General features: G+C 45.1%; 1 protein-coding gene across 3 annotated transcripts in view; it reads left to right on the forward strand.

The window, feature by feature from the left end:
* CRIM1 (cysteine rich transmembrane BMP regulator 1) overlaps positions 1-15,201 on the forward strand; it is a 209,101-nt gene that overhangs the window by 107,268 nt on the left and 86,632 nt on the right. For all 3 annotated transcript variants that reach the window (XM_061432066.1, XM_061432065.1, XM_061432064.1), the window contains one exon: positions 9,776-9,897. In XM_061432066.1, the coding sequence (XP_061288050.1) occupies positions 9,776-9,897 (122 nt within the window). The remainder of the gene's footprint in view (positions 1-9,775; positions 9,898-15,201) is intronic.

Genomic DNA, 15,201 nt, shown 5'->3' on the forward strand with positions numbered 1-15,201 from the left:
TGCAGTTGGAAGAATGATCTTAAGGGTTGAACAGAGGTCTTCAGACACGTGAGGGACTCCAGGGTTGAAGATGCAGAACAGCTACTGCCAGAAGTGTGATTTTTTTTTCCCTCCACCAGTCATCAACAGCTTGGGTATCAGCACTAAGGAAGTCACTGATTTGAATTCCAGTTTGCAACTGGCTGCCTTGGAGCTGAATTTGACCCCAAGACATGTTTTCTTGACATTGCCCTTTTTTTTCGTCCATCTTTAAATTAGTCATCAACATTTAAAACCTGGGATGCTTCATGTAAAAATCTGGTGTCTCTTGAGCAGTTGGAAGGTATAGCAACATTGACTTATACATTTCTGCATGGAGTGAATAGTGAAGCCCCCTCAGAGGGCACAGACCCTCTAGAGTTGTCCACAACACCCTTCCACCCTTTGAAAGAAGACAGTCATGTTGGCCATTTCAGGGTGTATCTGACTTGGGGTTGATGGTCAAGGGACAAGATATGGATGAAGTTTAAAGGGGCAGGGAATTTAGAAGCATCATGAAGCTGGTGGCTCAGGTAAAATGCCATGGGTTTGGGGGCTGTTTTTTGTGAAGAGGTACCATCAGATGAGGCCCAGGCTTAGAATAAAAGGGAACCATTTAGCAGTAGAAGTCTCAGTAAGGTTGAGGAGTCAGTGTGGTGGGAGCCTGGGCCTGAGACAACGGAAAGGAAAAATGAACCATTATTCTGGAAATGCCAAAATCAGCCCCCAGTGTTGTGGACTGTAGGAAGTCTGATTTGACGTTTGAGAGAACTGTGTCTGGTGAAAGCAGATGGCTGAAGTGGAGGGGCAGCAAGGGTCACTGGAGTCCCAAAGACCAGGTGAGGGGGTCAGGATGGTGAAGAGGCTTCCTCTACATAGGGCTGGATGCTTCCAAATGATAGTGATATGAAATAGTTCACCGGTGTTGAGTGCTTCTACATTCCAGGCACTGTGCTGGTTACTGTCACACATCGGTGTATTGAATCCACGTCGCCATCCCATGAGATAGGGAACTTGAATCATCCTTGTCCTACATGTGGGACAGGTGAGCTTGAGAAGGCTGATGGGGTGCCCTAGGTCATACAGCTCCCACGCGGCCAGATTCCTGCATGTCAGAGCACATTCTCTGAACCTCCACCCCTCTGTAGGAAATGGGCAGGAGATAAAGCCCCAGGGGGCCAGGGGGGCTTGCAGGGAGGCTTGAGGGAGGAAACAGCAGCCACTGTGAAGAACAAGCCCAGGGGAGAGGTGAGTGTGAGGACATTCATGATCTCACCTTAAGGAAGTGGTATTTTCCAGTGAGCCAGGTAAGGGTTAGACCAGATTTGATGGTGCACTTTGTGATGATGATCGGGCTCTGGGAGAGGAAAGGGTTGGGGGGGCAGAGCAGTGGGCACGAAAGGATGAGTCGTTCCTGGGAAGCAGGGCAGTCTCTGAGGATGTGCACTCCCTTGAGGATGGGAGACCAGAGGGCCTTGCACTTTACACTGATGACAAGGATGAGAGGTCTGGGAATCGACAGCCCCAAGGGATCCAGGGGACGTGTGCCCAAAGTCAGCTCTTTCAGTGCCAGCTCAGGCCACAGGCAGCTCCGAGGGCCTACAGAAGCGTTAGCAGCCCAGGTGGTGGAGGGCCTCCACATTTCCAAATAGTCCTGATTTTGGAGTTTGTTCTTCACGTGATCCAGGGGGGAGACAGAATGGTCCCCATCCGCTTGTGTTCTGGTTTGTTTATATATATTCGATACCTCCCTAAACCACACTTCTTGAACCAAGCACCAGGCCCTGTGTATCCCGAGCCCACCCAGCTGAGTGCCTGCTGCACGCACATACTCGGCAGAGAGTTCCAGGATCACTGCATGTTCACCAGCAAGCTGCTCCCATGTCCTGAAGCATCCATTCCTAAGGCGGTCAGCGAATCCAGCCCTGAACCGGGTACACCTGATGTTGCTTTATTAGAACATACTGTCCCCACCAGACCCACTCCTCCTCCTTCCCAGAGTGCAGCGTGCTGGTGTCCCCTCTTCCTGCCTGGGTCTCCATGCACCTCTCACTCATGTCCCCTCTCAGCAGCCGTCCTGCCCGCCATGGAAGCACACGCCAGTGTCTTGCTCCAGGCCTGGGGAGGTGAAGGCAGAGAGCTTCTTGTCCTGGGTTGTGGTAGTTATCAGGTTGTTGGACCACGCTGAGTTCAGTTCAGGACCCCCACCAGATCCGAGGTCTCGTGCTTCATGGGCCCTGGGGTGCTTCCCAGCTGCGTGTCTGTGCCTCTGGTTCCCCGGCTGCCAGGAAGAGTCTCTTGGAACAGTCCCAACTCTTCCTGTTCAAACAGTCGCGCGGGATAGAGGACCTGTGCAACGTACACTGGCTTTCTCCTGACCTCACCTGCTTACTGTGGAGCTTGGCTCCGGAAGGTGATTTCCAGGAATGGCGTGAGCCCACAGCTCCTATTGTCTTACGATTTATACCACTTTTCTCTCAAACTTAGCACCTACAGTTAAGTTCCTTGAGCCACAGGCCAGCATTGAGAATCCAGCCATAATCATTGGCCCCTTGATAAAGCTAGGAAGAGGGTGGTCATAATGCCTGTGTCATTAAAGGCTTACAGTGAACTTTACTGTTGTTACTAGTACCATGTAGCGGCAAGTGCAGAGGACTGTTTTCTCTGTCCTCCGTTGATACTGTCCCTTTACCAAAGCATATCCTTCCGCTGCTCCCCACAGAAAAATGCAAAACACAACAGTGACCAAAAAGCACAGAGTGATTTTTCTGTGTCTTTGAAGGTAAAGTGATGCAGAATGTGGGGTTTCTGGTTTTACAGGTGAAAAGAGGAGTGAGGAGGCCTCTGGGAGGAGGCGTGTGGTCCTTGGAGCCAGGCCCTGTGCTTGCTGCTATGGCTAAGGCATGTGCTGAGCCTCCTGGGTGGTGGAAATGAAAGCGATGGTGGAGGAATGGGCTGGGGATGGCGTGGGGTGGGGGCTGTCAGTAGTAAATCTTACAGATGAAGCTGGAGAAACATGGTGAGAAACATACATAGGGAGGGCAGTTTCCTGTCAGGTTAGGCAGGCCCTCAGCTGGGAAACTCATTTCTTTTTGGAGGTTTTATTTGCAGTCTTCTTTAAAAAAAAAACAAAAAACACAGAACTTACACATAGCTAGAAAGAGGTTAGAAATTTAATCAGTAGAAAGATAGTAGATAGATCAGATTTAATTAAAGTTGAAACTACTTTTTATAAACTAGGACTGTGTTTTATGTGTCATTATAACTTCCATTACTGACAGTTATTTTATTGTTACGGGGTGTAGAATCCTAGCAGTACACATGCTTTGCCCTTTTAATTCCACGTGTATTCTTGTTTCCTGTGTAAAGACAACACTGCCTCCCACCTAAATAGAGTCATTTTTTATTTATAGACAATGATTTTCTCCTTGCTAAGGGCTCAGCGCTCAGCTTGGATGTGGAATGCATCCAGGGTTGGGAGACATGTTTGCAGGGGCCTCAATAAGTGGTGTTTCCTCCAGGAACAGGTAGGAATGACGATCTGCTAGGGGACAAGGAGGAGTCTGATAGTTTGCTGCTTTGTTGAGTGGTGGGAGGAGGGGCCAAGAGGACCCTTCTCCCCACAGCGTCTTCTGCCATCTCCCTGTGGTTTAGCATCCTTTACAGTTCCTGTCTGTTGATTCTTCCATGTAGTTATGAAGACATGCCTGGTAATACGGAGATGCCAGCATTGAGTGTATCATTCCTTTTCCTGCACTCTCCTTGGGCAAAAAAGAAAGAGACAAGGCCCATCAGGAGCCAGGCCTGAAGGTTGAGGTGCTTGGTGAGGGGGGAGTGGGGAAGGGAGAGAGTGTGATGTGCTTCCAGAATGAGGTGCAGACAAGGAGAAGCTGCAGACAGGGATGAGCCAGGATCAGACTGTGATGGGAATGCCAGTGTTGGAATCCTGTGATTTTATAGTTAGAAGAAAGCTCATGAAGGTCCAACCATCTCGTTTTAAGGAGGAGAAAACTGAGCATCCCAGAGTTTAAGTGGCTGGCTAGCAGTCATCCGTTTTCTGATGGGTGATGGTATTGGATAGTGAATTCAGTTATTATTTTCTTCATTCCAGGTCTCTTAACTCATAGGCTAGCTATGTTCAGGCAGGAAGGAGACTTAGTAAATGATGGAGAGCAAGTGCTGCTGATCAAAATATACTGCTCAGTAAATGACAGAACTAGTTGCACACGGCTTTTGCCCCTGGGAGTGCAGCCTACGTTACTGAGACACTGTGCCTTGGTTGTCGTGCAGTCGCTTGGCCGTGTCCGACTCTTTGCCACTGTGTGGACTGCAGCACGCCAGGCTTCCCTGTCCTTCACCATCTCCCAGAGTTTGCTCAAACTCATGTCCATTGAGTCAGTGATGCCATCCAATCGTCTCATCCTGTGTCGTCCCCTTCTCCTCCTACCTTCAGTCTTTCCTAGCATCAGGGTCTTTTCCAGTGAGTCAGCTCTTTGGCATCAGGTGGCTTCAACTTCAGCATCACTTCCTTTAGGAGCAAATTGTTCAGAAAGTGGGCCCCAGATTCCCAGTGGAATCTCCTGGAGATCTTATTATCCAGGCAGCTTCTAGAGCCCTGCCCCAGACAGATGCTCAGAGAAACAGTCCTTGATAATGGTACCCTGGAATCTGCATTCTAAACAAATTCCATAGTCTTTCCGTCCACACACTGGTTTTGAAAAGCACTGCACTGAATAGCTCTGTGTCTAAAATTTATAAAAAATAAAAATTTTAAAAACAATGCATGGTCTAACCTATGACTTACTAGCCATGGGGGAAAAAAAGTCTTATTCCAGATTATTGTTTGGATGTCTTTATATCATTCATGTTTTTCATTACGAGACAAATAAGACATGTCCCTGCACGAGGGGAATTCACAGGAGAAGCAGTAGGATTTTGATTTTGTACAAGGAGCAGCTCTATACAAGGAGAGAGAGCTAACTAATCCCGGTTGCTTATTTGATGAGAGAAGGCCTTGTGGAGCGAGCAGGTGGCCCTAAGGCTGCATGGAATTTGCCTGGGGAGAAAGAGGCAGGCATTTGAGACAGAGTGGTTGGCAGAGCTGTGGCACTGAGTGGTGGAGGTGAGGAAGGAGGATGCAGTGAATCGCAGATTGCCATTGTCACTGTCTGCATAGATATGTGTCACATATGTGCATACACTGTGTCACATATGTGTGCGGACATATTCTACTGTCTCCTCCACACGTCACAGCATATGGAAACTAGAAGATATGTAGAGACTTGACTTGGGAGCACCTTGAAAGTTGTACTGGGACTCTGGCCTGCCTGGGAGTGTCTGTGTAGATCAGGAAGTAAATGACACAAAGGGAAGGCCGGAGTGTGCACTGCTTTTCAGCCCAGAGAACCAGCCCACACAGGCCTCCTAAGGAGGGGAGTGCCCTCTAGGGGCTTAGATGATTTTTCTGAGTGCTGTTCATCTTTGTGCTTGCCACTAAGCTGGATCCATTACCCACTGGAGAGGGAAGAAAGACAGCTTCACTAACCTACCTGGCTGCAGCTGTGATTACATTATGCAAACATTTATTAATGTGGTACCTTGATTGATGATTATCTTAATACCGAGGATAACATTAAAGGCTTGATTTTGCAGGCAGACGGCACATACAAGTTGGTTCTTGTTGGAGGTTAAAAAGCCCTTAGCCTATGATTCCTTTTATATGAGCTGACCAGAATAGGAAGATCCGTGGAGAAAGAATAAAGACTCGTGATTGCCAGGGGCTGGGAGAAAAGAAATGGGAAATACAGGGCTTCTTTATGAGATGATGAAAATGTTCTAAATTTAGGTAGTGGTAATGGTAGCCCAACCCTGTGAATATAAATACCATCGAATTGTATACTCAACAGGGGTGAATTTTATAGTATGTGAATTGTGTCCCAATAAAGCTGTTGTTTTATTTATTGGTTTTCTTTAAAAAGCCCTTAGCACTTCTGCTCCAGGTGTCCTAAGAGAAGTGTGGTGTTTAGGGTTTCAGAGAGGAGTTATTATCTAAAGTGATCTAGAAAGACAGATGGTATCTAGGACAGACAGTGGGAGATGAAAGCTAGATAAGGAATGTTCAGCAGGGAGCAGAGTAGAAGGCAGTGCAGAGACAGCAGAGGGAGGGCTTGTTTGGAGAAGGTGGAGAATGAAGAGAACTACTGTATTTGAATAAAGATATGCGGAGGACTTGAGAGTGTTGAATGCTAGGCTGACAAGTTTATCAGTTAAATGAAGAGTAACTGAAGGCTTTTGACTACTGGAGTACAGGAACTGAACCATAGGTCGAGTGTGGCATGAATTGGGAGAAGGAGAGACCTAAGTGAGGGGAGACCAGGTCAGAACCTGGAAATTGGAGAATGGAAGGTTTAAGAAGTGAGGAGTAAGTGTGGGCATCAGTTTACTTATAGGTTAGTCTGTTTCCTCAGCCACTAACCCACATGTTTTCACATTCCATTGCTTGTTCTTTATCCAGGCTTTGGGGTTAAGGGTAAGAGGGAGATTGGGAGGAGGGACCAAAAAAGAATAAGGATGAAGAGAAATGGTGATAAGGGCAAGATTCTGCTTGTGTACTTCAGTTGCTCTGTAATTTTGCATTTCCTCCTCATGACTCACTATAAATAACAGGATAGGAAACCTTATTTGATTTCAGATCAGTTGACGAGGCTGCCTGCCTCACTGTTCCCATCTGTGGAAGGGAAGACTACCCACCTCCAGTGTAGGTAAACCAGAGAATCTAGAGTAATCTTACTAGAGAATTTTGATCAAGCTGCCTTGAACTCAACATTACTTATAATGTAATAGATTTCCTTGGGAAAAAGGTTCCTGATCGGCCCTCATTTGTTACTGGAGACAGTACAAACTTTATCCATCACAAGAGAACTCACGTGAGTTGTATTTTGTTGAACTATGTGAAATTGCCATTTGACTATTTTTGATCTGCAAAGAAGGCAGTTTTGTAAAGCCTTAACCTAATAGATACTTGCTCAATAGATATCCTATGTGAGCCCAGATTTTCCCTTTTTGGTTTCCTTCATAAGTTCCTTCTTTTTTAAGGTGCTAGTGGTCTTGAACATCTACTAGTTTCAGATTCTGAGGAGTCAAAGGTGGCGGTAACTACGGAGGGCTTGCCTAAGGGCTGGTCAAGAAGGGGAAGGAAGCAGGAGCAAGCCCAGCGGCCAAAACCAGGGCGTCAGAATCCTTGGTGCTGTATTGCACAGTCCTTCTGGGTTAAGAAATAAAAATTCAGCCTAAAGGGTTTTCCTTTCTTCAGTGGATTACTAGGCAGTCATGCAGTTTTAGATCTTCTGCAGCATGCCAGAGACAACCCATGTGGGTCTCTAAAAAAACGAGAGAAGTATTTTAAAAAATGGGAAATAGGTTAAATGTAAAAATGGGGATAGGTCAAATGTAAAAGCGGGGGAAGCAGGTTTCCGTGGTGGCTCTGTGGTGAAGAATCCACATGCAATGCAGGAGACACACGGGTTCAGTCCCTGGGTCTGAATGATCCCCTGGAGAAGGAAACAGCAGTCCACTCCAGTATTCTCATCTGGGAAATTCCACGGACAGAGGAGCCTGGCGGGCTACAGTCCATGGATCACAAAAGAGTCAGATAAGACTCAGCGACTAAACAACAACAGAGGGGGGAGAATAGACTTAAGGCGAACTTAGGTTTTTCAAGTTGGTGTCATTTCTGACAGCCTAGCACACAAGTGCACGTGCATGTTCAATAAAGATCTCTGAAAGGTCAAAAGACATCAGATGAGGTATTTATTGGTTGGTCGTATGCTCCCTGGTGTTTAACTTAGAGTGATTTCCTAGAACCCAACAGTGGGAGAGAAGATACCCAATCCCCAAAGATGTGGAAGGTTGGTCAACTGTTCTTGTAGGATGCTTTCATTGTCATTACATCCAGATACTGGAATCAGGGTGGGGCCTCTCAGTGCTCTTTCCCCATTAGTCTGTGAACTCTGAAAAGTTAAAGTTGTACAGAGTGTCAAGTGCAGAAAATGTAAAGGATATATTGTTACTATAATGTCACAGGAATATGATCATCTGTTTAAAACTGCAGTGGCCACGCACATAAAAATGAGAGACGGTCGCATAACCTTTCCAGGGACTAAAAGCTCAGTTCATGTTTACTCAGCCGTGGAAGGTGATTGTCCTGTAGGAATACAGATTATGAATTGAGAGCTCCTCGCTCTGCTCACACCAAACAGCCAAACATTTATTCTAAATCACAGTCAGAAATACCACTGCAGCAAAACCTTAATTACCTAACACCCTCAACTCCATTCTAAAGCATATATAGCCATTTCCCCACAAGGAAGAGGCCTCAGAGGGGTCACTCACACCTTTCCAGTGGCTTTAATGATCTTTGGTGCAGATATTATCTGAATTCATTTCTATTTTAGTTCTACACTTAACTAAATTGTCATTAAGTCTCTGGGTCTGATTATGGAAGTACTTGTGGAAGACAGGCATTTTATTTTAGAAAAGATCTGAAGAAAAATAAAAGAACAAAACAATCAAATAAGAAGAGAGAAAAAACAGAATTAATGAATTGAGGTGTTAATAGTTCTTCCCTCCTGGGAATGTTACCCTCCCCGAATCTTGACCTCTCTGGTACATAAATACCCACATGCTTCCGGCAAGGATGCCTCTTTTTAGGAGGCCTTCCCTTCACTCCTGTCGACCTGGGAACTCCCTTAGTCATCCTCTCCACCTCTGACCCACGTTTCCATTGCCAGGGGAGTCCCGGCAGAGCCTGGCTGCTCCTCCCTTGTGTTACATTCACATCCTGACGCCCTGCTGCACTGGGCTTCTCATTTCCTGCCTCCAGTTTCATTCTGACACATCAGCATCGGGCAGTTGACAACATCTTTTTCTCTTCTTTTTTTTTTTTTTTTTAAACCTGCCTCTTATTTTCCTGCAGTCAAGCAAATTTTGCGGGAGAATTAAAGTTAAGGGTGAGAGCCAACAGAGGTAGTTTGCATTCAGAAGAATGTACACATGCAGCTTAGAAAATCTAAAACATTAAAACTCTCAGCATCCAGATAGCTGTCACAAAATCCATTTGCTACAGCTTATACCCTTTATTTGTAAAGAGCTCCTCAGTCTTCAATCAAAATCTGTATTTTTTATTATATAATTATAAATTAATGTAGCTCCAGAGGAGGGTGCTACTAGGCACAATCACACTGATTAAAAAAAAAAAAAAAGCTGAAAAACTAATGACCTATTAGTTGAAAGAAGAGTCAGAAACATTGCTGAGAAACACCTAAAGGTCAACAGCAGCAAAGCAGCATTATAGAATCATTAGAAAATGCAGGAGCACCGTTCTGTGTCAGCCCGTCCAAGCATCACTGATGTCTGGAGAGACAGAATAATGTATATGCATAAAAAGATGGCCCTGAGTCATCAAGAAAGTGTCTGTTATGCTCAATACCAGTCTGGTTAAGTAAGAAATGAAGTAATGCATTTTAGGAATTTTTCTGTCCAAATGGTTAATGTTAAATTTCTGGGCGTATACTAAGGAGGTGAGCCTTAGTTGTTTGGAATGCTGGTTATGTTAGGACCCACTCCCCGCTCCCCGGTGATGCCAGATACACAGGACAGTGTCGTGGAGAGGGGCAAAGAGTGTGCCGGCCACTCTGTGGCCTCCCAACTTCTGTGCTGTTTATTCACGGGGTTTTCCTTCCCTTTTCTCTGGTTTCAGATGCGAGTGTCTCTCTGGCTTATGTGGTTTCCCCGTGTGTGAGGTGGGATCCACTCCCCGCATAGTCTCTCGTGGAGATGGGACACCTGGAAAGTGCTGTGATGTCTTTGAATGTGTTAATGGTACGTGGGGTTTCTCTTGTTCTCAGCGAGTATACATTTGTGCAGGAGGAGGAGGAGGGAGGGTTCAGTCTAGCCACTTCTGTCTTTTTAAAAGACAGACAACATGCTCAGGGAGTTGATGAAACTCAGAATAGTTGCTCAAGATCCCACCACGCAGTAGGGAAAGTTAGGAAGGGAATCCTCATTCCACTTTGTAGAGAAGGCATTTTTGAAAAGGTCATTGCAGACTACACGTGGCCGTCATACTCTGCTGTGTGTCAGTAGTTGAGAAATTCTAGGGTTGCAGGAAAAGGACCACAGAAAACGTGGCCGTGTTCTCCCAGTCAGAAGACCTCATCCCGTGGCTCTTGGAGGTAGTCTGTGTAACTAATGCCACACTGCGTTAGGTCACGGAGTGACCACAGTTTGAAAAGAGAAAGGACTGTATTCCTCTAGTTCATCCTTTTTCTGCCTAGAGGAAACACCTCTGGCCAGCCCCTAGTCAGTAGTAGTGTCCTCATTAAAGCTGGAAACTTGGGGGCCAAAAAAAGCCATTCTTCAGTCCCAGGATTCCTTCACATAAAACCCACCTCTCTCCCTCTCACCTTTCAGCAGAGGGCTTGGTGTGTGACAGCCTGGTGTTTATTGAATTTAGATGCTAGAAGGGAAGAGAGCCTAAATCATGCTCCTCCATCAGAATTTTCAGAAAAGTAAAGAATAAACTCAAGCAAGTGAAATGTCAGTGATTTTTAGAGAGCATTATTTAGTCAGTACTTAGACACACAAGGAAAATGACTTTGAATGTGGACAAATACAACCAAATTATACAGATAGAAGCATCCATTTTAACTGCTGCCTATAAGAAATCAGGGTTCAGAAGATTTTCTGCCCTTCTCCCAAGCTGCCCCTCCCCAACAAGAAAGGGTTATATGAAAAGTCCAGACTTGTTTCACAGAGTCCTGTAGTTTTTAGGCCAGAGGCTACATGTTTTGTTCTGGTTTTTTCCCACTTTAAAGAAGCACTGGCAGTATGACTTTGTGGTTAAAAGAGAACACGGACTGGAACTGATTGACTTCAGTTTGAAAATCAGTTCCTCCACTTAGTAGCTGTATAGCTTTGGCCATCCCTTTGGTCTCTGAGCCTCATTTTCCACATCTGTCAAATGGAGAGAATAACAGTACATGCAGTGAGGTTTTGTATGTGAAGCACTAGAAACTGTGCTTCGAGAGCAAACAGTCTCTATGATTCTGTGTGCCTCCTTCCTGCTCACCGTCCTGGCCACTGCAGGATGCTGCTTCTTGGCTTCAGGCACGCAGGGAGAGGCACAGGGCAGGCTCCATGCACATAGACTCTTCTCGGTACCTCTCCCCGCCTGCTTTATCATCCAGCCGGTAGTGATGTCTTCACCGCCAGCAAATGGCCAAGCCTCTGATACTTCCTGCTGAAGCTAATTGACTGAAAGTGATATTCTGTGAATATTTAACTCATACCATTGGGACCGAAATAGTTGGTCCTTGTCCTGGCCTCCAGCATCTCAGATGTGCTTCCTTCTAGTACTCACCCCACTCCGTGTCTCTTTCTCACCCTAGAATCTGAACTGCCAGAAAACAGAGAATCTATCCTTGTGTCTGTGACATTAGCACATCGCCTGTTTCTTGTGGGGCACCTGGGTTCTGACACGTGGCTGGGTGAGCAAGCAAGTGATCTGATTCATATCGTCTGAGTTCCCTCTAGAGTGGCTGTTAATTGTCAGCCCATAGAGGAGTTACTTTGTGAGAATCCACTATCTTTCACTGCCCCACACTTTAATCTGAAGTCTCTTATACCCTGGAAATAACACCTCTAGTAATACAACTTGCTGTTGTATCCGCTGGTTGAGAAACTGGAGTATCTTTCTTCTTTCTTTCTTTGCTTCTTAATTATAGAAACCCAAGTGTCAGGCCTTCTCATCAGGACATTCACTTTACATCTCACCCCTATGTGATGCAGTTTGGGCAGCTGATTACTGCCCCTATTTAACTTCAGTGGCCTTGGATAAATCTCCAGGGCCTGCTCCCATTTATAGAGCCCTGAGTTCAAGAATAGGCCTTCTACTGTGGGAAAATGTGGAGACAACAAAGCAGTAACAGAATTTCTGGTGTTTGCCTCTTTCTTGCCACCATAAATTAGTTGGGTGATCTTTGCTTTACTTCTTGTCCTGCTATAGTCTGTCTGTTACTGCATTAGTCATTAATTGTAGGTGAAGCTAGAAACTACAATACTCTGAAGATTTAAAATTCCATAGGATAGTATTTACGGAATTCCATCTCAAAGTCTGTAATTCACTTTTTTTGGCATACATACACACACTTCCCTTCCATACACATATTTGTGTGTGTGTATGTATATATTTGATTATTTGGCACCCAGTGCCCTGGTGAAATCATACTATTGTCATAAGATCCCCATTAGAAGGTATTACCTATCAAAAATTCATTATCCTTGCCCGGAAGAGCAGGGGTCTATTTTATGTATACATATTTTTTAAAGCCTTATATGTATATATATATATATATATATAAAGCCTTACTTATCCACAAAGAATTTGAGGCAGTTTTACACTAAGAGCAGACACAATAAAATAGTGGTAAAATATTCGTGAGAAAAGAGAGTCAGACTGTACAGTTGTATGTAAAAGTTGAAAAGCAAAAAGGAAGTGCCCACAGGTGTGCAGGCCATAGCGTCTGTCTGTGTAATCGCTGGAGTTAAATGTCAGGTTAGGCCCCCGGCATCCTGGCCATCAAAGTGGAAAGGGAGATAGAATCGGACCCACAACTCTTATTTTTAGACACAAGAAACCTGCCAGACAGGGCAGCATCCTCCTCGTACGGAAACTTTTGAAAAGAGAGCACCAAATGACGCAGTAAATTGTGTCCTCAGTTGCTTTACTCCCAATTTCCTCTGGCTGCTTTTCTCAATAAAAAGTAAAAGCAAAATATTAAAATACACCTCCGTGAAGGCAGTTTTCAGGGGTGAGTTGAACACCCATCTGAAACCTGGATGCCTGAAGATCTGTTTCTTGATTTTGAGAATGCTGCCCAACCCCTTAGCCTCCACCACCGCTGTACCCCCGCAACATGTAGGAAGGTATTGGAGTAGATCTGGGAACCCCAATTCAGGAGACAGTGGGCTGCTGTCTAACCCCATGTGAAGAAACGGAGCTTACCTGCCAGCACTCAGTCCCCTCCCTAGCTGCCATCCAGGTGATCCATATGCTTACATTATTTTTTTTAAGATGAGCATTATAGTGAAAACAGAAGATTAAAAAGAGGGAATTCAAGAACTCCTGAGTTTTGAAAACATTGGCCTAGATGAATGGATGGGAAGAACAGTCTCCATAAATGTTACTCCTCTTTTCTGTTGGGTTTGGTTTTGTATGGGTGGGGGGATGGCTGAGTTGCCCATCAGATTGTGGCAGTCTGTGACCGAGGGCTGGAAGGAGGACCAGCACGGTAGTAGCTGAATGAGAACCCTGTTGTTTAGAGACCAGATGAGCAGGTGGTGAGCTTGTGTTCCTATTGTGTGAACTTGTGAGACATCAGTATCATCACCTGGAAGGATGACCTCCACAGCAGTGTTGAATAGTCCCACATCTTCTTGGGGAAATGGTTCTGTGTCTGCTCTGGCCCAAAAACATGTTTTTTCATCCGTCACCGGGGGTTGAGTGACGACCTCTACTTTAGATGGACGTGTGTCCTCTTCCATTTGGTAACAGTACATCTTACTGCCTTACACTGGCCCAGCTCACTCGTTTCTAGAGGCATTTGGGTTTGAATAGGGAAGTCATCCATGCTCAGAGTATGGAAGCGATCATTTGGTTGCTTAGATATGATCAAGTCTCCAACATACAAAAATGCACAGAAATCCAAACTGGAACACCATGGTTTGAGTGTCATGGCCATTTGAGTGTTGTAGCCACTGACTCTTCCAGTATCAGACACTAACATGTAAAATCAATCAATCACAGGAGAGCCAGACCCAAAGTCAGCTTCTCCTTGTGTAAAATTTGGGCCTAGAAAACTCAGACCTTGGGTTTCCCTTGTGGTCCAGTGGTTAAGAATCTGCCTGCCGATACAGGGGACATGGATTCAAACCCTGCGCCGGGAAGATTCCACAGGCCTCGGAGCCGCTAAGCCTGTGCACCACAGCTACTGAGCCTGTGCTCTAGAGCCAGGAGCCACAACTCCTGAAGCACTGAAGCCCGAGTGCCCTAGAGCCTTTGCTCCACAACCAGAGAAGCCACCGCAGTGAGAAGCCTGACCACTGCAATTAGAGAGTCACCCCCACTCGCTGAAACTAGAGAAAGCCAGTGCACAGCAACGAAGATCCACCACAGCCAACATAGATAAATCTTCATGGAAAGAAAAAACTCAGACCTTCAGTTTGTTAATAAAAAAGTTAATATGAAAACATCTGTTGAGAACACATTGTATAGCAGTGATGCTCAATAATGTTCCTAGGGATGCAAGGTCTCCTTCTACAGTAGTGGAGAGTATATAGCACTTTGAAAGGAATATTCCATGCAGTATGCATTTATTGAGCATCCATTGTGTTCTGCAGGCCTTACTAAGCTAATTTTGAGTGATACAGTGTTTTGCAAGTACTGTTCCCCTTCTCTTATCCTGAAGTACCCTCTAGCAGTATGCTCCAGCACACACGCCCGGCTTCCCCCACACAGAAAAGGTGGTTTCTTCCTTCACGTATCTAGAAGCTCGTGTACCCTGCCTTTGTGATTCCATCAGTTTGTGGTTGGTTTATGGAGAAATTTTCAGACATTTCTCATTTGTCGTGCGGTTATCTCTTTTTTGACTTATTAAGTCTGCCTACTTTGTTCCTGTACCATTCACCCCCAGAGAAAGAAGACCAGAGGCAAGACATCAGCCATTTTTCACTGAGATATTACAGAGAAAAAGCAACAGAAGGATACTTCTGGACTTTTTCCCTCCATTTTCACATTTGATGTGAAGTTCTACATTTTAGTCTTTTCCTTTGCTAAAATTATGTATCTATCACCATCTGCCAATCAGCATGATTTGGCCAGGCCATAGAACTTACTAGCAATCTATACTATAAAATTCTTTTTCAGGAGTTCTGGAATATATTAAAGAGGGAAGAGAAGATTCCAGAACGGAGAAACATAAAATTTAATTGGGAAGACACAAAAAACATGCAAAAATCTTTAAAAAGACACTCTGTGCATCTCAGTGCATATGCACTTTTATTCATTGAGAAGTACAAGTTGCATAGTAAGTTATTCTGTTTGTAATATTATTCTTTTCTCCATCC

The sequence above is a fragment of the Bos javanicus genome, chromosome 11 (genome assembly GCF_032452875.1).
Source record: "Bos javanicus breed banteng chromosome 11, ARS-OSU_banteng_1.0, whole genome shotgun sequence".
Taxonomy (NCBI): domain Eukaryota; kingdom Metazoa; phylum Chordata; class Mammalia; order Artiodactyla; family Bovidae; genus Bos; species Bos javanicus.